At 51.4% G+C, this 21,799-nt stretch overlaps 2 protein-coding genes across 2 annotated transcripts; one reads left to right on the forward strand and one right to left on the reverse strand.

The window, feature by feature from the left end:
• Positions 1-5,203: 5,203 nt before the first annotated feature.
• LOC146767106 (olfactory receptor 14A16-like) lies at positions 5,204-6,547 on the reverse strand. Its single transcript, XM_085581123.1, has one exon. It carries the CDS (start codon positions 6,545-6,547, stop codon positions 5,615-5,617), a length of 933 nt encoding a protein of 310 aa, XP_085437249.1. The 3' UTR covers positions 5,204-5,614.
• A 12,050-nt stretch (positions 6,548-18,597) lies between these two features.
• LOC146767107 (uncharacterized) lies at positions 18,598-20,652 on the forward strand. Its single transcript, XM_085581115.1, has 2 exons — positions 18,598-18,787; positions 18,974-20,652. Exons 1-2 carry the CDS (start codon positions 18,725-18,727, stop codon positions 19,964-19,966), a joined length of 1,056 nt encoding a protein of 351 aa, XP_085437241.1. The 5' UTR covers positions 18,598-18,724; the 3' UTR covers positions 19,967-20,652.
• Positions 20,653-21,799: the final 1,147 nt, after the last annotated feature.

A 21,799-nucleotide genomic window follows, 5' to 3' on the forward strand; every position in this document is an offset into this window, starting at 1 on the left:
CCCCGTGATCCGGCAGGCTCTGCGAGGGACCAAGGTCACACATCTCCTCAGCCTTATCGAGGACCTCCTGCCAGAACCGCCCGTAGTTTCTCGGGTGCACGGTCACCTGGCAAGGGGGGAGGGTCCACAAGGACGACGGGGAGGATCCACGGCCACGGGGAGTCACCAGTCTCCCGCCAGCCACGTCAGCAGTCCCAGCCCCCGCAGCAGGCGGGGAAGATGGAGCCGACCCAGCCGGCGTCCCAGCAGTGCCCTACGCACCATCAGCAGAGGACACTGCGGCGGACGCAGGCGGCGGCGCGGACCGCAACCCCAGCTCAGCACTCCTGTCCCCCGGGGGGGGGGGGAAAGGCGGGATGTAGAGGGAGACGCGGAGCGCGGAGACATGTCACTGCGGGACGACACAACGGAGGCCGGCACGCCCCCAAGGAGTTTCGGACCCGCAACCCGCAACCGCCCGGCGGGCACCGCCCCCATCAGGCGGGACCGGACGGGCTGCCTGCCTGCTGGGGCGGAGCCCGACGGAACAGAGACCACTGCCTGTGCATGCCCAGCAGGCTGCGCAGGCTCAGGGATTGGAGCTGACTCATCCTCGGAAGATGAACACGAAACCAATCCGGGCGAATCCGCCTGGGTCGCTTTCAAGGGGAACGTGACCCCGCAATTCGGGCAATTCACCTTCACTGAGCCAGATGCAACCCGAGGCGAGGGCTGGTCCACAAGCCCCCGTTCGCCCCCGAGCGCCGGGAAGGCACAAAGAGGAAGTGCTTTCCCCTTCGTCCCACCACGCCGGCGGCGCGGGGCAGGGCGGGGCGGTCGGACCCGCTCCACCGACCGGACGCTCGGAGCCAGCGGGCTGGGAGCCCGGGGCTCCCCAGAGGAGAAGCCGTCCTCCGACTCACTCTCCTGGGCACAAGGGGAATCCGGGCCACGCCCCAGGGACTCGGCCTCCCCAACATCAGAGGTAGAAAAATTTCTCAGAGAATCACGAGAGCCACCAGTGTCGGAGCCCTGCCAGATGGCATCCAATCTCTTCCACAACATCATCAGCGGCCCAATGCCTTCAAAACGATTATCAAGCAGGGCATCAATGAGGCGTTCCCCCACAGGACCCCAATTCTCCCAGGACAGAGCCTCGGCAAGACTGGGAAAGAATCCCTGTTCCCTTGCCCATAAAAACAGCCTCTCAAAATCATCCCAATAAAAAAGAACGCGTTTCCGCTTCAACACCTCCCTCCAAACGCTCAAAGCCACTGACTCCTCCCTGATGCTCTCAAAACTCTCCATTACCAACAATAGCGACAGGCAGAGCGCTGGACAGAGAGAGAAAAAAACACCTCACCCGCGTGCTTTCAGCCTAAGCTGCAATACACGTCGGTGGTCACCAGATGTCGCTGTGGGACATGTGAAAGCACAACGCGGACCACCTGCTGCTTGCAAGGTAAAAAAGGAACGTTTATTATCTGACTCTGTCTTTTATACCTTCCCAAGGGTGACATTGGATTGGAGAGTGAATGGGCCACCTCTCCAAAGACATTGGACAAACCACCAGTACATCAAGTGTTCTCCACCCCCATAAAAGAATGTAAACAATACGTTGTTTACAGAAATTGTGTGGGAAAGTTCTCCAAAGGAATGTAAACTCAGAAGACTTTAGGAAGTCTTAAGAATCAGGGTGACACAACCCAGGCCACAGGCACCTGGATAATCCACGTCCTTGATGTCCTGGTCACACAGCCCTGGCCCCTTTTCCCCGTGTCAGTCTCTGGGGTGGATCCTGTGGAACATCCTTTGGTGGAGGCTGTGGCTCCAGGGGAACCGGGCGGACACTGGGGGACAGGGACCCTGCTGGGCGTGAACAGCATTGGACTTGTTGGGAGAAACTGTGAGGGGGAGCTGGGGTGGAGTGACCAACCCAGTGACCTCACAGAGCCCTCCTGGGATGTCACACAGCCCCTCTGGGATGTCACACAGCCCCTCTGTGAAGTCACAGCCTGGTCTGAGATGTCACAACCCAATGTCTAATGTCACACACCTGGTCTCTGACGTCACAGACAAACCTGTGACCCCATAGTCTGTTCTGGGATTTCAGATCCCTGTTCTGAGTTGTCCCAAGGATGGCCTATGATGTCATAACCCCTTGATGGCCTCACATAAGCCACTCTATGATGTCATGGACCATTCTGTCATAGATCACCCATGTGATGTCATAGATCACTCTCTGACCTCATGTGACTAGATGATAAATTATCTCCACCAGGTGAGCTGACACCTGGAGCTTGTTCTCCAAAACCCCAGGCCTATGGAAACCACACAAAGCCCATTGTGGGAGAAGGGGAACTGGAAGTTCACAAGCCTCAGTGTCCTGCCAGCTCAGCCGGGCCCACGGGAATATTGGGTCCATGACCATCAGGGATAACCAGAGAGACCCCCAGGACAGAAGAACACATGGGTAAAGGGGAGGGGAAATATGTTAATGATTCTGAGGAAATGATTATCAGATGTGTGTTTAGTCCGGGACAATCAATGGATATGTGTGCAAAATACAGAATATGAACAGAAACTTTCCTGTACTCAGCATGCTCGACTTTGGGAGGAGCTATCCCCCGTGCATCTGGCTGAATAAAGAATGCTGCTTCTTAATGCTGCACTGGTGTTAAGGAGTTTTCTGTTTTACCCAATTTTTGGTAACACTCCACTCCCAAGGAAAGCTCTGTCTCCTGCTGCTCACAAACAGAGAAGGGCTGGTGGCAGATGTGGGGGTCGGAGGCTGCCTGGGGCACTGGGACCATGAAATAATCAAGTTTTCAATGATCTGTGACAGAAGGAGGGGCAGCAACAAAACTTCCATGCTGGAATGAGGAAGGGCAGATTTTGGCCTATTTAGGATGCAGATTTAGGGAGTACAAAATCAGGTACTGATTTTTTTTAAGGGAAACATCCAGGGAGGATGGACACATTTCAAGAAAGTAATCTTAAAGGGGAAGGAGCAGCCTGTCCTGGTGTGGCAAAAGATGAGCTGATGAGGAAAATGACTGTCATGGCTGCCCATGGAGCTTTTGTGGGAAGTCAAGGGAAAGAAGAGGGTGCATCAACTTTGGACCGAAATTCAGGCAACTTAGGAAGTGTTTAAGGACCTTGTTAGATCACAGAGAAAGAGAAGTTGAGAGGTGAAATCTCAATTGAAACTTAACCTGGCCACTTCTGTGAATAATAATAGAAAATGTTTCTATAAGTAAATTAATAGCAAAACATAGGATAAAGAGAACCTCCACTATTCTTTAGTGGATGCAGTGGAGAATATAAGAACTAAAGATAAGGAAAAGCCTGAGCTACTTAAGACCTTGTTTGTCTCAATTTTCAATATTAGGATAGGATGTCCTCAAGACAAGAGTTCTCCTGAGCTGGTAGATGGGCACAGGGAGCAGAACAGGCCCCTGTAATCCAGGAGGAAGCAGCTGCTGACCTGCTGAGCCACTCAGATGCTCACAGGTGGATGGGATGAGATGGGATCCATCCTAGGGGGATGAGGGAGCTGGTGGATGAGCTCCCCAAGCTGCTCCCCACCATTTACCATCAGTCCTGGCTCACCAGGGAGGTCCCAGAGCACTGGAGGTGACAGTGTGAGCCCATCCCCAAGAAGGGCTGGAAGGAGGATCTGGGGAGCTCCAGGCCTGTCAGCCTGACCTCGGTGCACGGCAAGGTTATGGAACAGATCACCTTGAGAGCCACCACAGGGCAGCCACAGGATGGCCGAGGGGTCAGAGCCAGCCAGTGTGGATTTAAGAGGGACAGGTCCTGCCTGAGCAACCTGATCTCCTTTTATAACCAGGTGACCCACCTGTGGATGTGGGAAAGGCTGTGGATGGGTCCATCTGGATTTCAGCAAAGCCTTGGACACTGTCTGTGACAGCATTCCCTGGAAAAGCTGCAGCTCACGGCTTGGGCAGGTTCCCTCCTGGCTGGGAGATGGAAGAGCTGGCTGGAGGCTGGGCCCAGAGAGGGGTGGGGATGGTGCTGCACCCAGCTGGTGTCCAGTCCCTGGTGCTGTCCCCAGGGATCTGTGTTGGGCCCAGTCCTGTTTAACATCTTCACCAATGATCTGGGGGAGGGGATCGAGCCCACCATCCCAAAATTTGCAGGTGACACCAAGCTGGGTGTGAGTGTGGATCTGCTGGAGGGCAGGACAAGAAGACAGAGCCTTCAGCTGCACCAGGGGAGGTTCAGGCTGGACAAGAGGAAGAAGTTCTTCACAGAAAGGGTGAATGGGCATTGGAATGGGCAGGCCAGGAGGAGGTGGCAGAGTCACTGTCCCTCTCCAGTGGCACTCAGTGGCATGGTCTGGGTGACAAGGCGGTATTAGGGCATTGGTTGGACTTGATGATCCCAAAGGTCTTTTCCAGCCTATTTGATTCTGTCATTCTGTGATGATTGGGACACTCTGGGGGCATTGGGACCCTGCAGGTCCTTGTGGAACTAAGAGGACCCTGTGCAGTCCCATAGAACCAGGGCTCCATTGTGGTGCTCTGGGGCCAAATGGAACCAGGGAGTCCCCGTGACACTGGGTCCTGGTGGAACCACAGAGGCCATGGTGACACTGAGGGGCCTCGTGTGACCGAGGGGTTTCACCCCTGTGACACTGCCAAACCAAGGAGAGCATTGGGAGAGTCCAGGGCCCAGGGGAACCAAGGGGCCATTCTGACACTGCGGGGCCTCATGGAACCAAGGGGACATTGTGACACTGCAGGACCTTGTGTAACCAAGGGGCCACTGTGACACTCTGGGGCCCCAGGGAATCTGGAAGGCCGTTGTGACACTGTGGCCTCGTAGAAACAAGGAGTCCATTGTCACATTTTGGGGCCCCATGGAACCAAGGAGACCAGTGTGACAGTGTAGGGCCTGGTGTATCCAAAGGGACATTGTGACACTGAGGGGCCCCTTGGAACCAAGGACATCTTTGCAGATGACACCAAGCTGGATGTGCATGTTCATCTGCTGGAGGGTAGGAGGGCTCTGCACAGGGACCTGGACAGGCTGGATCCAGGGCCCAAACCCAACAGGGTGAGATTTAACAAGTCCAAGTGCCGGGTTCTGCACTTTGGCCATAACAACCCCTGCAGCGCTACAGGCTGGGGACAGAGGGGCTGGACAGCAGCTAGGCAGAAAGGGACCTGCAGGGACTGATGGACAGCAGGCTGGACATGAGCCAGCAGTGTGCCCAGGTGGCCACGAAGGCCAATGGCTCCTGGCCTGGATCAGGAATGGTGTGGCCAGGAGGATCAGATCTGCTGTGCCAGCACTGATCTACCCCAGCTCTGCACACAGACATTGCTGCTGCAGCTCCAGAGAATGCAACAAAAGGGCATCTCTGCAGAAAACTCTTCTGGGAGATCCTTTAGTTCCTTTAAAGCCACTGAGGTCGCAGCCCCTCATTGACACAGTCTGGCACAGGGAATGTGGGGAAAAGGAAAATGAGAAATGGCTCAAAAAATTACATTAATTGTGGAAAATATGAAAAAAGAAAAACAAAGGAAAAAAATCCCCACAACTAAACCAACAAGAAGTACCAAAGATGGCTTTTATTACAAGTGATTTGCATAAATTGACCAGCAGTTTAATGTCCCTGAAAGCACCCAGTCATCAGTCTCCACACTGCAGCCTTGAGCTCCTGGTTCCTCAGGCTGTAGATGAGGGGGTTCAGGGCTGGAGGCACCACCGAGTACAGAACTGACAGGGCCAGATCCAGGGATGGGGAGGACACGTAGGGAGGCTTGAGATAGTAAAATATACCAGTAGTGAAGAACAGAGAGACCACAGCCAGGTGAGGGAGGCAGGTGGAAAAGGCTTTGTGCTGTCCTTGCTCAGAGGGGATCCTCAGCACAGCCCTGAAGATCTGCACATAGGAGAAAACAATGAACACAAAAAAAACAAGTCCTAAACAGGCACTAACAGCAATGAGCCCAAGTTCCCTGATGTGAGATTTGGAGCAGGAGAGCTTGAGGATCTGGGGGATTTCACAGAAGAACTGGCCCAGGGCATTACCATGGCACAGGGGCAGAGAAAATGTATTGGCTGTGTGCAGCAGTGAATAGAGAAAGGCACTGGCCCAGGCAGCTGCTGTCATGTGGGCACAAGCTCTGCTGCCCAGGAGGGTCCCGTAGTGCAGGGGTTTGCAGATGGACACGTAGCGGTCATAGCACATGATGGTCAGGAGGAAATACTCTGCTGAGATGAAGAAGAGAAAGAAAAAGAGCTGAGCAGCACATCCTGTGTAGGAGATGTTCCTGGTGTCCCAGAGGGAATTGTGCATGGCTTTGGGGACAGTGGTGCAGATGGAGCCCAGGTCGCTGAGGGCCAGGTTGAGCAGGAAGAAGAACATGGGCGTGTGCAGGTGGTGGCCGCAGGCTACGGCGCTGATGATGAGGCCGTTGCCCAGGAGGGCAGCCAGGGAGATGCCCAGGAAGAGGCAGAAGTGCAGGAGCTGCAGCTGCCGCGTGTCTGCCAGTGCCAGCAGGAGGAAGTGGCTGATGGAGCTGCTGTTGGACATTTGCTGTGGCTGCACATGGGCACCTGTTCATGGAGAAAGGACAGGGACAAGTCAGGAGAGGCTGCTCGGAGCAAAGCCTGGGCCATTCCCTGCAGCCTGTCCTGCTGGGACTCACCCACCCTTGTTCCTGCTCTGGGAAAACCTTCACCCAGGTCCCTGCCTGAGCTCCAGTTGTGCTGGCTGAGTGTGCCAGGAGCAGCCAGGCCTGTATGTGGGGGCTCTGGAGGAGTCATCCCTGCCCTGCTGCCCTGGGTTTGTGGCCATGTGGCAGAGGGACAAGGCTGGATATTCAGGATTTGTTAGGGGAATCATTCCTACTGCAGAAAACTTTGGTATCATCTGCACTCCCAGGTCTACGGAATGGCAGGAGTTGGTTTAAGGAAATGTTTTCCTACCCACACACCATTTATGGCTCTCTGAGGTCAGAAATCCCCAGCATTCCTACTGCACTCAGAGTTTGCCACTGAAAGATGTGAGAGGCAAAGGATTCCCTGTGGCTGAGAGAAGGTGAGGGGCTGGATGGGTTTGTTCACCAGAACTGCTCTGTTCAGCCCCCTCTGCTTCCCTGAGCATCTCACTGGGCCTGGACATCCCCTCCTGAGAGGTGCCTTGTCCCTGCCAGCGCTCACAGAGCCCATCCCACCCTGTGTGCCCTCAGCCCGGCCCTACAGAAACCTGCCTGTGTGCAGGGCCCTGGCTGGGGCAGGCTCTGTGTGCAGCTGGGCAAGGGCAGCTCAGGAGAGCCCTGCTGGGCCCTGCAGAGGTGATGCTGCTGCTGCCCAGGGCTGAGGAGTGGCTGAAGGCCCTTTGGGAGGCTCCCAGCAGAGACACTGACCACCCAAAGTCACAGTTCTGGAGTCCCTGTAAATGTTCAAACATTCCTTTGATGATCCTGTGTGTTCCTTTCAACTCAGAATGTTCTGTCATTCTGGGATTACAATTCCTGTTCTGCTTCTCTCATTCCCCTGTTGTCTATAATCAAAAGAGAAAAAAAAGAACCCTTGCAACAGTGTTAGAACAGAAAAGGAAAAAACACACCTTTATTGGAATCTCCCAGGTGTCCCAGGTGGGATGAGGGACACCCAGCCCCTGATTTCAACAATTCATTAAGGTTGATTAATTAGGATATTTAACAGGAACATAAAGTAGGAGATTCAGTTGCCCCAATTACACAACCCTGGCTCAACCTATTGGAGGAGGTCCACAGACTTCTTTGCCCAGGTTTTGTTATCACTGTTCACATTCAAAAACCAAAATGTTCTTCTTGTAGGTCCTCTTCCTGATAATAAGACTATATAGTATTAAAGGGATATATTTAGACAGTCAGCTTATTGTTCTAAAATATAGGGGAAAGGTAAGGAAACGTATTAGAGTTAATTAATGATAATAACTATATTAACAATATAATAGTAGTTTAAAATAGTTAAGTGTTTAATAGAGTTAGGTAAGGATTATAATTTTATAACTATATCATAGTAATTTACAGAACTGCGAATATATGACAAATATTTGAAAAGCAAAAACCTTTTTGTCATCACCCCAAACTTCCCACCCTACTCCAAGCAAGAAGTTGAAAACACTCTCAGGAAAGCTCCTGATATTTATAGCAATCCTAGGCTTACCTTGTTTGGGAAGTGTCCTCCAGAGCTGTGCCCAGGCTGGTCTGGAGCTGGGAGCAGCCCTGCCCCAGCCAGCCCCTCTCAGCAGCAGCACCTGCCCTGCTCAGGGTGGCTCCTTCCCCCCACAGCTCCTGGCCAGCGCTGGGAGCAGCTCCAGGGCCGGCTGAGAGCTGTCCCTGGCGGGCAGCAGAGTCCCTGGCCCAGCACAGCGCCCTGGGCTGCAGGACCCTGCTCTGCAGGACAGCCCTGGGCACCCCTGGCTGCTCTGCACAGGAGATGAGCAGAGAATGCACTCACAGGGTCTGTGGGCATTGGCATGTTCCAGCTTTAGGAGATCACTCCAAGAGCTGCAGCTGCCTTGTCCTGCAGCCAGAGGTTCCTGTGCCAAGGGCTGGCAGTGATTCTGCCCCAGGCACTTCTCAGCCCCTTCCCAGCCCTGACTGATTGAAGCTCTCTGTGCCTCTGTGCTGTGCCCGGGCTGGCTGCAGGCAGTGCCCCAGCCCTGCTGGGCTGGGAGAAGAGCTGCTCAGCAAGAGAAATGTGCTTTTGAAGCTCTGCTTGGTTACCAGGATCTCCCTCTGTGCCAGGAGCCCGGCCCAGCTCAGCAGCACAGACACAGCACAAGGACTTTAATGACCCTCTGGGGCTTTGTGCTCAGGCCCTGAACATCAGGCCCTGGGAGGGAGCTGCAGAAACCTCTCCAGAACTCCATGTCAGAATCCAACTCCAAAGTTTCTTTGACTTTTAATGGGTCCCACTGAGGAACACAACTGAGAAAGTGTCCCCAGGCCCCAGGCAGAGCAGAGAACAGGAGGCACTGATGCCAGGTGGGGACAAAGTGAAGCCAAGTCTTGGTGCCCTGGGGCACAGCAGGGTCTGTGCCACCAAGGGCTGTGAGGAGACACCTTGTCCTGAGGCCCTGGGGCCTCCTGGCACAGCCCCAGCCAGGCTGGGCACTGTCAGCCCCTGGTCCTGCCCTCAGCATCCCCCCATGCCCACATCCCAGTGGGGTCAAGGATCTGCTGGAAGGAGTCCCTGGGGAGCCTTGGTCAGGAATGGCCCTGGGGGCTCCTTCATGCTCCCAGGGACTGCAGGTTTTTCAAAGGACTTTAGCTTTTGCTTTTGCCTTGGAGTCTCTGAGAGCTTTGTGCAATCATGGCCTCCAATTATCTGCTGTAATTAGTCCCTGGAGAGGCTTTGTCAGGAACAACACTCATTAATGCTTCAAGGTACTTCAGTTCTTTTAAGGTACTTGGTGTTTCCCTTTTGTTACAAACTCTGTGAGAGGTTTGTGCAATCATGGCCCCAATTATCTGCTTTAATGAGTCCCTTGAGAGCTTTGTACTGACACTCAGTGGAGCTCTTTAATGCTTTGAGATACTTAACTTTTTTAAGGTACTTTGGAATTTTCATTTCCAGACTAAGAAGTTTTTTGCCATCCTGGCCTCCAGTTCTCTCCCCCAAGGAGTCCATGAGGAGCCTGTGTTGGGGATGGACCTAAGTAAGTCCCATTAGTACCTCGTGACACTTTGGGTTTTTCCTCTTTATTTTAACTTCTGGAAGGTTTTTTGCAATCTCCTCTCAGGCCTTGAGCTTCCAGTGCTCAGTTCCAAATGCACCACGGGCCTCATTAGGATCAAGCAAGTCCTGACAAACCAGGGCTCTACCTTGATTTGCCACTGTTGTAATGTAGTTCATCATGAACATTCCTTTACTGGTTTTGCTTCACCAATTTGAGATTTCTCAGCCAATGCATCGACTAGTGTAGTGGGTTCAGTGTTGGCTAATTACCAGTGCACACACTAGAATATACTTACTCAATTCCTGCTGTGAGGTAGGATTAGGAGAATAGCAAAGGTCAAACTTTTAGAGTAAAAATAAAAGTTTATTAACAGTAAATAAAAGAAGGAGCAATAAGAACCAGAACAAAACTTTCAGAACACTTCCTCTCTCCTGACAACCTGACAATGTAGAGAGAAAAAAAAAAAGTATTTTCAGTCAGTTTACCATCTCTAGAATTGTCTTTCTTCTTTTCACTTAGGGAAAGAAGTTTCTCTTGCTTATGTTGTGTAGGCGTCTCCACAAGAAAACAGTTATCGCATGGCTTTTAGCTTCCACAAATTGCAGTTGCTCAGAAAAATCTGCAATTGTGAAGTCCCTCCAATTTTCTCACAGCCTTTCTCACAACTATATTTATGGGCCATGTCAGTTTATGGGGTATTAGTTTAAAGAAGAGCTGTTAAAAGCAAAGGTTCTCTCCTTCTATTTCTGAAATCATCTTCATCTCTGGGAACAGAGGTCTTCTTCTCTCCCTGAGGGCACAGGGTCTCATCACTCTTCTCTCTGTCTCTGTTCAAACTTCTCATGGGATCACAGCTACTGCAACATTTGCTTAATTTAGCATGGAGGCCCTTGCTGAACAAGACATCTCCCCATACTTTTCAAAGCATTATAGGGAAAAAGAGAGTCTGATGTATCAATGATATCCATCTCCACAGCTTTAGCAGATGAATTCAGCCCCAGGATCAAGGCATCTCCTCATCCCTCCCATCTGGGACTCAACTTCCTCTTCCCTGCCCTCGGTGTGTTCATGTTGCTCCTCTGTGTGCCTGCCCTGTGTCCTTTTCTCTCACTGGAGGGAGGATGGCAGCACTGGCAGAGTCAATATCTGCTCAGGGCTGCAGATGGTTCCGCGAGCCCAGCTGGGCTCAGTGGCCAATTCTAATTTTGGCCATGGTCCCTGGACATGAAGACCAGTTCTTTTCCACTGGAATGAAGAAACAGAGCTCCACTGTTTTAGGGGTGGATGAGAGTTGACCACCAGAGGCAAAGGGCAGCCAGAGCTGCCTGATTGTGTTCTAAGAGATACCCTTGCATATAGGAAATTTTTAGGGAGGGTACCAATTTTGGCAATGGACATCTGAAATAACAGACGGTTATTTCCATACAGAGAAGAGCACTGAGCCCCAGTGCTCCAGGAGCTGATGAGGGGCAGACCTTGACATTCCAAGATCAGCCAGACCTGTCAGGTGGCCCCTGGGAGGCCAAGCCAGCCAGACCTGGTCCATGTTCCCTCGCTTCCATGGGGCCCCACAGTGTCCCAATGGTCCCTTGCTTCCAGGAGGCCCTGAGGTGTCACAATACCCCCTTGGTGACACGAGGCCCTGAAGGGTCAGAATGGTCTCCATGGTTCCATCAGGCCCAACAGAGTCATAATGGTCTCTGGGTCCATGAAGCCCTGCGGTGTCACCATGGCCCCTTGGTTCCATGGGCTCCAGTGGTGCCACAATGATCCCCTTGGTTCCATGAGGTGCCCACAGTGTCACAGTGATCTCCATGGGAAGGAAAGCACCGAGCCCCAGTGTGGCAGGGGCAGCCACCAGAGGCTGAGGCCAGCCAGAGTCAATGTTACTTGCAGATTTTGGCTGGGAGCAACCCTTGGATATAGGGATATTTAGAGGTGGCATCCTAGTTTCAGACATGGACACCTGGAGGAAAAGGGCTGTTCTTTGCATGGGAAGAAAAGCACAGAACACCAGTTTTTGTGGGGCATATGAAAGGTGGCCACCAATAGCCTAAGGCAGCCAGACCTCTGTGTCCTGGTAGCTTTTGTCTGAAAGCAAAAGCTATATCCAAAGCAACCTTGGATATAGGGAATTTTGGAGGTTGAATTCCATTTTTGGTAATTTCTTCATACATAAGGACAGTTCATTTCCATAGGAAGGAAAGCAGCAAGCCCCAGTGTTTTGAGGCAGGTGAGAGGCAGCCCCCAAAGGTCCAAGGGCAGCCAGACTTGTCTTTCCTGGCATTTCACTTGGGAGGAATCTTTGGCTGTATGTTTTTTTGGAGGTGGATTGTCAGTTTTGGCCATGGGTGCCTGGTCAAGATGGATGGGTTTTTTTCCTATGGGTAAGAGAAGCATGAAGTCCAAGTGTTCTGGAAGAAGATGAGAGGTTGCCTTAGGCCAAGCCAGCCAGATCTGGCTCTCCTGGCCCCTTTTGTTTAGGGGCTATCCTTGGACATATGGCATTTTGGAGGTGGAATCTTAGTTTTGGCCATTTCATTAGGAAGGAAAGCACAGAGCCACTGTTTTTCAAAGGCAAATAAGTGCCAGTCCTCAGGAAGACAAGGCCAGCCAGACTTGTCAGTCCTGGCAGCTTCTGAGAGATATTCTTGCATATAGGGAATTCTGGCTTCAAATGTCCAATTTTCGCCATATGCGCCTAGTTGAGGTGAATGTTTTTTTCCCATAAGAAAGAAAAGCACATGGTCCCAGTGTTTCATAGGCAGATGAGAATTGGCCCCTGGGTGGTACAGGCAGCCAGACCTGTTCCATGTTCCCTTGGTTGCATGGGACCCCACAATGTCACAATGATCTCCTTGGTTCAATGAGGCCCTGGAGTGTCACAATGTTCCCCTGGCTTCTGCAGTGTCACAGTGGCCCCGTGCTTCCATGAGCCCTTGCAGTGTCACAATGGCTTTGTGGTTCCACAAATCCCTGATGTGTCACAATGGCCCCTCGGCTCCATGTGCCCCGCTGTGACGCTGTGGGCTGCACAAGGTCACCATGGACCCTTGGTTCCTTGGGCTCTCTGAGTTCCACAATGGTCTCCTTGATTCCATGATGGAGCATGGTGTCACCATGGCTCCTTGGTTCCATGAATTTCTGCAGTGTCACCGTGGTGTCCTTGGACCTGGACTGTCACAACTGACCCTTAGTTCCATGAGGTTCTGCAGTGCCACCGTGGTCGCTGTCAGAGGCTGGATGAGATCCATGTCCCGAGACACCTTGGGATGCTCGGAATGCCCGTGCGGGGCCGGGGGCGGGTCAGGCCTTGGTTTGTGGTGGGACAGAGCCCTGCCCCCAGCCTGGCCTGGCAGAGCTGTCAATCACACAGCAGGGGCGGTGCTGATTGGCTGAGCTGTCAACCAATCACACACCAGCAGCTGGTGCCTACCCTGACTCTGATTGGTCAATCACCTGGCAGTCCCACCACAGGGGCGGGCCCATGGAGGCCCAGGGGTTAAAAGCCGGAGCACGAGGCCAGCCCATGGTCTGGATCCTGCCTTCTCCTGGGATTCCTCTGTTGGCAACACTGGAACCTGAGCAGTTTGTGCCTCTGTGCGTCTTTCTATAGATCTTCTGTCTTTCTGATGTTCTCTATTTCTCCTCTTTCTAATCCTAATTACTTGGAACTATTTTGGGTAATTTAGCGTATTAAGGATTAAAGGTTTTTAGGTTAAATCGACTAAGTTAATGAAGTTAATGCTATGATAAGAGTTTTATGTTGAAGTGGATGTTGTATTAAACCCTTTGCCGAAGTCCCTTGATTGTCTATATTTTGCCAGAAAAATTTTGTGTTATTTTGGCCTCTTAGCTCTGTTGGTTGGAGCATGGTGCTGGTATCACTGGGGCTGTGGGTTCAATCCCTGTGTGGGCAATTCGCTTAAGACCTGGACTTGATGATCCTCGTGGGTCCCTTCCTACCAAGAATATTCTTTGCATCTGGCTATTGTGAGAATATCTGGTTGGTATTTCTCCTGTGCACCAAACTCAAGTAAAAGAACCTTTGGTGACCCCCAGCATTTCAGTGTTCTGGGGTGTTCCAGCCCTGCAGACTCACAATGGCCTCTTGTTTCCATGAGGCCCCACAATGTCACAATGGCCCCTTTGATCCATGGGCCCCAACACTGCCACAATGATCCCCTTGGTTCCACAACTTCCCACAGTGTCACATCGGCCCCTTGGTTCCATGAGGATCTGCAGGGTCACACAGATTTGTGACATTTGTCCTTGCTGCCCCTCACATCCCCCTGCCCCACAAACAGCCCTGAGCCACCCATGAGGGACAGGCCCTGCTGTGCCAGGCTGGGCTCAGGGTTTGGCCTTTCTGCTTCCCCCAGCCAGCCCAGGCCTTGCTCAGCATTGCAGTTCCCTGCTCTGAGCCTTTGGATCCCTGCAATCCTGGTCTCAAGGATCTGCTCTCTCCAGTCCCTGGGGAGCCTTTGGCAGTCCCTGCCCTCAGTGGGGCCGAGTGATGCTCCAAGGGACTTGGAGTTTTGCTTCTGACTCCTTGAGCAGCTTCTTCAGCCTTCTCTCAGTGCCTCATGATCCTGGACAGGGGCCCAAATCAACTGTGGGGATCATAAAAATACAGAAAGCCCTTGGAGGCTCTTTTTCTTCCTTCAATCGTCTTCAGTGCTCCAGGCCTTGTGCAGCTGATTGGAGTCAGTCTGCAGTTCTGTTAAGGAGGAAGATTTCAAAGTACACATCATGATTTTTTTTTTTTCTTCAATCAAGTGAGTATTTTTTTATTTCCCAGTTTGGAGAAGAGCTGATAGAAGCATTTCCCAGGTGATCCTGACACTGAACTTCTCCAGAGGAGGTCTGGGATGTACCAGAATGAGCCCCCTGAGGGCTGACTCTGTTTGGACAAGCTGCTCCTCACCCCCAGCCTCACCATGTCTGACATTGCCCACCTGGCACTGACATCCCTGTGCCCTGCAGTGGAACCTTGTCCCTGAGCTCTGCAGCTCCATGTCCCAGCCCATTGCACCATGTCCCACCTGCTCTCCTCAGGGCTCTGCCTGCACACAGACCCAAGAGAAGTTTTCCTGTTGGGAAGGAAAGAATGGAAAAGCCTGAGCAGGTTTCCTGAACAACAAACCCCACTCAGGAGCCACCTGCTCAGTACAGGCTGCCTGGAATGGTGTCACCTTTCTACAAGGGACAGTGTGACCAGAAATGATCACTGGAAGCAGAATTCTCTGAGTCTCCCATCTGAATTCTCTATCCCAGCCCTTTCCCTGGATCTCTGTTGCAGATGGAAGCTGCTGGTGCCAGCCTCACCTTTAACCTCTCTTTGGAATGCAAACAGATGTTCCCAGGTGCGTTAAGCAGGATTTGCTCAATGTTTCTATAAATCTTTTGTGTTCCCCATGGAATGAAGGGGCCATTTTGGCACTGAGGGCATGACATGGAAGCAAGGAGTCAATTGTGACCCTGGGGTCCCATGGAACCAAAGGGCCATGGTGACACAGCAGGGCCACGTGGATCCAGTGGTCCATTGTGACACTGTGGATCCAAAGAGACAATGGAGACACCCCCAGAACCTCATGGAACCAAGGAGTCCATGGTGACCCAGCGGGGCTGCATGGAGCCAATGGTCCATGGTGACACTGCCCATCCAAGGAGCCCAGTTGGACACTGTGGAAGCTCATGGAGCGAGGTGGTCATTGTGACACTGAAGAACTTCATGACACCAAATATCCATGGGGACACAGCAGGGCATCATGGAACCCAGGAACCGCTGTTGGCAGTGCAGAAACTCCTGGAACCAGGGGCTGTTGTGGCACTGCAGCACCAACACAGCTGCTGCACCTTGTCCCCTGCCCTGCACAGCTCCTTGGGAGGCATGGCAGGAGCAGCACCCTGGGAGCCTTGGGAATGCCCCTCTGGGATCCATGGCACACACTCCCAGGGGCTGGAATTCCAGTTCCCAGCCAGGAAAAGATGTTCCTGCCCTTGAAGGAAAAGCTCTTATGAAAGAGCCAAAAGCCAAGTAGAGCAGGATCCTACAGTGACATTTCACTGCCAGCCTTCCTAACTTCACCCATGGTTGTTGTAGCTCATGGATTGGGAATGAAATCAGGACAGGGTCTTTGGTGGGAGCTGCTCTGGGTCAAAGGAGACACTGAGAGAGAAACAGAACAGGCAAAGGAAGGCAGGAGAGAAAGGAGGTGCTTTAGTTTGGAAAGACAGGTGTCTTCTAAGGAAGGCAGGAGCCTCCCCTGAAATGGAAAAATGTAGAATCTTTCAGAATTGTTATAAATTTGAAATTAAGGGGGCCTGTCAGGTAAAAAAATATGGGAGCAGGAATAACAGTTTTTTATTAGGGAAGAAAATAGAACTATAAAATAAACAATGCAGTAAACTAAAACAACAATGACAGAGTGAGAATACAATGTGACTCCCTGTTGGACAGGGTGTTGGCTGGAGTCCAATGGGAACTGTGGGTGCAGTCCTCCAGGAGTGTTAGGCGTGGTTCTGTTGGAGAAGTGATCCTGTAGGAATGGGTGTCTTCTTCTGAAGAGGAAGAGGCAGCTGTTCCTCTGAGAAATCCAGCACAGAGAAAGCTGTGTTGGTGGGCCAGAATCTCAAGACTAGATGCAGATAGGAATGCTTGGCTCCTCCCTCTGGGCGGAACATCTCACAATGGGATGTTACAGTTCTCATCAGTCATGCAGTGACATTCAATAGCCCATTATCAGCAGATGTCTCCCCTGAGGGAGGATTAACTGGAAGAGATAAGGAAAAACTGCCCACTTAACACAGGACAACTGCCATACAGATGGCAAATAGAACACATCTTGCTTTTCAGTCAGGGACAGGAGGACACAAACACAATCAGCTGAGAAGGCAGCACTCTGAAAAGCAAACCAGAACTGACAGAAAATGAATGGGACAGAAATCAGTAATCCTGAAAGTTTTATTTATTATCAAAATAAATGACACCCACCTGTCCCCACACAATCCTGATCCCACACCCTCAAATTTGGATCTCACTTCTCCCAATCACCTTCCAACCCCATCTCATCCTGGAGGCTTAGGAATTGAGTAATTTTGGCATGGGAGTGAGGTGGGAACCAGCCATTTTGAGGTGGGATTGAGTCATTTTCGGGTGACAGACAAATCCACCTTGGCTTTTAGAGCACAAAAATATGGAGAATACTCCCAGATAACCCCCAAGAACCCACAAATCCTCCAGAATATGTTACCAAACTGTAAATTCCACCTCAAATACCTCTTAAATGGTGGGACTTTTGACATCTCTGGTCAATACTCTTTTTAGTAATTTTTCAGGTGTTTTTAAGTGATAAAGACAAATCAGAAGAAAATTAGAGCCAAACCAAAACCCAAGACCCCTTGAGCATCCCCTGAGCACTGGACAAAACAAATTCAGCAGAAATCAAATTTAACCCTCTATAAAATGCCTTGAGGAAGTTTTGCTCTTCCCACAAGTCACTTCTGATGGAAGCACAAACAAATCCCAAATATTAATAGACCAACAACAGAAGCAATTCTGTGGTAATTCCAAATTTCATCAGTTCCAGCACAGCTCCAGCTCAGATGCTGGCAGGTTCCAAAAAACAAAACATTGAAATTTGTCCCAATACAGATTATTAAAAGGAAGGGAACAGTCTGTGTGGCTGTCACAAAGGTGACAGGGATGAAGAAAATAATGATTCTCCCCCAATCTTGTGAATTCAGGAGTTATTTCAGAATAACTTGAGCTGGGCTTCTTGTAGGACTTTAGTAGCCTTGTGTTTCTCAACTTGGGGTGAATGATCCTTGTCAGTCTCGCTGGTATAATTTGTTCCCTTTCCTCCAGTGATTTTAACAGACTTTTCAAAGAAGGAAAACAAAATATTTTCTTTACCCTGGCCACCCACAGCTTCCACTTTCCTCATAAGTTCTCCCAAAAGTTGCTCAGAGGAAGCTGCATCAAAGTTTCCAAGAGTTCCTTCGGAAAGAAGCAGAACCTCTGCAGAGGAGGGAACCAGGCTGTTGTCAAAGACACTTGGGGTCAGCCAACAGTGCCCTGAACTCACTGTGCAAAGTAATATTGCAGTTTGGTTAATAAAATTGTTAGAGAGATGCCCCTGCCCTAAATAAGGTGCTAACAACACCAAATCCAAAGTGAATTTTACTGACCAGTAAATGTGAGGTAGAGAGAGATGGAAAGGAAGAGAAAAGGGGAGAAAGCAAGGGAGTGACATGGACAGAGATCTCCCCTGAAGCAGGGCAAATGTGACATTGTCCCCTGTGTGCATGGCCTTCCCAGGGTGGGGGTTTTACACCTGAGCCAGTTTGGGTAAGGAGGGTGGTGTTCACCCCCCCACCCCGAGCAGGGATTGCCTCACTGTTTCCGGTTACAATGTCAGATGTAACCAAAAGTGTTTTCAGTCACCATCTCCATAAACTGTTATCAACAGGTGGGGCAGTGTTCTTTATCTCTTCCATGGCTCAGCCCTGATAACACCCTCCAGGGGCCATCTTGTGTTAATGGGCCATTGAGTGTCACTGCAGCACTGATAAAATTACATCATCCCATTGTGGGATGCTCTGCCCAGGGGGAGGAACCAAGCATTCCTGCCTGGATATAATCTCACCCTTGCAACACCACGATCACCTTGCCTACTGCATTCCCAGAGGACAAGAGCTCCATAACCACCACTGGACCTTCAGAGGAAGACCAGACCCTTCTACAGGATCGCCACTTTGACAGAATCACGTTCATCACTCCAGCTGGACTGCAGCCACCATTTCATCAGACTGCTACCACCACCCTGACCAGCGGGGTGTCAGGTTATATCCTGACTCTGTGAGTTTAAACCAGTGTTTCTGCATCATTGGCTTGATCTTAATTATCTTATTCAATTGTCCTTCTGGCTTAGACTGTCCCCCTGGTTTGCCTTCCAACCAGTAACAAACTCACTGTGCTCATCCCTTGTTTACCTCCCAAAACAGGATTTCCCATACCCAAACATTCGCCAGATGGAGGAGAAGGTTGCAAGGAAAAGGAAGATGCCCTGGGACACCGAGGCAGGTGAGGAGGAAGTCAGTGCCCCTTTCCCCCTCTCTCCTGCTCCATCTCCCAGCCCAGCCTGGCTCCCAGCTGCAGGACAGCCCCACTGCCGTTGCCCTCCTGCTGGGGACGCACTGTGGGGATCTCCTTGCCATTCCATCTGGCATGGAGGCAAATCCCACCTACTCCTTGTCCTTCCTCCCCCAGACAAGGAGAAGAAGATAAAGACCAGGGAGGATAAATCTCCGCAGCAGAACCTCTTGGAAGAGGCCATTTTGAGCAGCTCCATGGTGCAGGAATACAACAGTGAGGAAAAGCCCCAGAGATGCCACAGGAGGAGGGGCTGCAAGGCCAGCCCAGGGTGTTCTGAGGAGGAAAGTCCCACTCTGTGCCGGGAAGGTGGGCAGAGATTCAGCCAGAGCTCGGACCTGGTGGTGCCTGAGAAGCATCATGATGGGGAGAAGCCCTACAAGTGCTTGGAGTGTGGGAAGAGCTTCAGGAAGAGCAACAACCTGATCCACCACCAGATGATCCACACTGGGGAATGGCCCTACAAGTGTGGGGAGTGTGGGAAGGGCTTCAGCTGCAGCTCTGCCCTTGTCACCCACCAACGCATCCACACTGGGGAGAGGCCCTACGAGTGTCCTGAGTGTCAGAAGAGGTTTCACACCAGCTCCACTCTCCTCCTGCACCAGCGGCTTCACACGGATGAGAGGCCCTTCTGCTGCCCGGACTGTGGGAAGGGATTCAAGCGCAACTCCACCCTCGTCACCCACCGGTGCATCCACACCAGGGAGAGGCCCTATGAGTGCGGGGAATGTGGGATGAGCTACAGCACAAGATCCAACTTGATCCGCCACCAGATCATCCACACTGGGCAAAGGCCATACAAGTGTGAGCAATGTGGGAAGGGCTTCAGCCAGAGGTCCAACCTCATCATCCACCAAATGATCCACACTGGGGAGAGGACCTATGAGTGTCCTGAGTGTCAGAAAAAATTTAAGACCAGCTCTAATCTCCTCTGCCATCAGCGGATTCACATGGATGAGAGGCCCTTTTGCTGCCCCGACTGCGGGAAGGGCTTCAAGTACAACTCCTCCCTTGTCAAGCACCGGCGCATCTACACTGGGGAGAGGCCCTATGAGTGTCCCCGGTGTGGGAAGAGCTTCACCCAGAGCTCTCACTTGACCAAACACCAACGGAGGCACTAGTAAAGGAAGCCCGGTGAGTCCCCCAACTGCATGAAGAGCTTTGTACACTGCTCCAGCCTTATCCCCCATGGGAAGACCCATGCTGTGCACAGGCCTGGTGACCCACATTTGCTGTGATCCATGTTGGGAAGACACCTGACTGGTCATCTTTTTGGTTTGGCCTTAACGTTCTTCAGATATGTCTTTATCAATTAAAACACCTGAAATAGGACTGAAAATAAAGTAATTATTCAGATATTCCCAAAGTCCAACCCTTTAACAGGTATTTGAGATTAAATTTATAGTCTGGGGACATATTCTGAAGGATTTGTGGGTTCTTGGGGGATTTCAGGCTGTGTTCTCCACATCTTTGCACTCCTGAAGACAAGATGGATTGATCTGTCACCTCAAAATGACTCAGCCTCACTGAAAACACCTCAATCTTACCCCAAAAGAGCTCAATACCACATCAAAATGGCTTGTTTCCGCCTCAAAAAACTATAACCCATGACAAAATACCCAATTCCACAACCTCCAGGGTGAGATGGGGTAGGAGGGAAATTGGAAGAAGTGGGATCCAAATGTAAAGGGCGTAGGATCATGATTGTGTGCAGCTGGGTGTATGGGATATATTTTGAAAGTAAATAAAACATTCAAAATTATTGCTTCCTGTCCCATTAATTTTCAGTCAGTTCTGTTTTGCTTTTCAGAGTGACACCTACTCAATTGATTGTATTTGTGTCCTCCTTTCTCTCCTGCCTTCCTTTGCCTGCTCTGTTTCTCTCTCAGTGTCCCCTTTGACCCAGGGCAGCTCCCACCAAAGACCCTGCCCTGATTTCATTCCCAATCCATGAACTCCAACCACCATGGGTGAAGTGAATGTCACTGTAGGATCTTGCTCCACTTGGCTTTTGACTCTTTCACAAGAGCTTTGCCTTCAAGAGCAGGAACATCTTTTCCTGGCTGGGAACTGTAATTCCATGCCCAAGGAGTGTGTGCCATGGATCCCAGAGGGGCATTCCCAAGGTTCCCAGGGTGCTGCTCCTGCCGTGCCTCCCAAGGAGCTGTGCAGGGCAGGGGACAAGGTGCGGCAGCTGTGTTGGTTCTGCAGTGCCGCAACAGCCCCTGGTTCCAGGAGTTTCCACACTGCCAACAGTGGTTCCTGGGTTCCATGATGCCCTGCTGTGTCCCCATGGATATTTGGTGTCATGAAGTTCTTCAGTGTCACAATGACCACCTCGCTCCATGAGCTTCCACAGTGTCCAACTGGGCTCCTTGGATGGGCAGTGTCACCATGGACCATTGGCTCCATGCAGCCCCGCTGGGTCACCATGGACTCCTTGGTTCCATGAGGTTCTGGGGGTGTCTCCATTGTCTCTTTGGATCCACAGTGTCACAATGGACCACTGGATCCACGTGGCCCTGCTGTGTCACCATGGCCCTTTGGTTCCATGGGACCCCAGGGTCACAATTGACTCCTTGCTTCCATGTCATGCCCTCAGTGCCAAAATGGCCCCTTCATTCCATGGGGAACACAAAAGATTTATAGAAACATTGAGCAAATCCTGCTTAACGCACCTGGGAACATCTGTTTGCATTCCAAAGAGAGGTAAAAGGTGAGGATGGCACCAGCAGCTTCCATCTGCAACATGGATCTAGGGAAAGGGCCAGGACAGAGAATTCAGCTGGGAGACTCAGAGAATTCTGCTTCCAGTGATCATTTCTGGTCACACTGTCCCTTGTAGAAAGGTGACACCACTTCAGGCAGCCTGTACTGAGCAGGTGGCTCCTGAGTGGGGTTTGTTGTTCAGGAAACCTGCTCAGGCTTTTGCATTCTTTCTTTCCCAAGAGGAA

The sequence above is a fragment of the Lonchura striata genome, chromosome 5 (assembly GCF_050655825.1).
Source record: "Lonchura striata isolate lonStrDom1 chromosome 5, ASM5065582v1, whole genome shotgun sequence".
In the NCBI taxonomy this organism is placed as follows: domain Eukaryota; kingdom Metazoa; phylum Chordata; class Aves; order Passeriformes; family Estrildidae; genus Lonchura; species Lonchura striata.

Coding starts and splice junctions, on each gene's coding strand:
- LOC146767107 (XM_085581115.1), top strand. CDS start 18,725: ATGGAGGAGAAGGTTGCAAGGAAAAGGAAGATGCCCTGGGACACCGAG. Junction 18,788..18,973: donor CCGAGGCAGGTGAGGAGGAA/GTCAGTGCCCCT, acceptor GACAAGGAGAAG/AAGATAAAGACCAGGGAGGA.
- LOC146767106 (XM_085581123.1), bottom strand. CDS start 6,547: ATGTCCAACAGCAGCTCCATCAGCCACTTCCTCCTGCTGGCACTGGCA.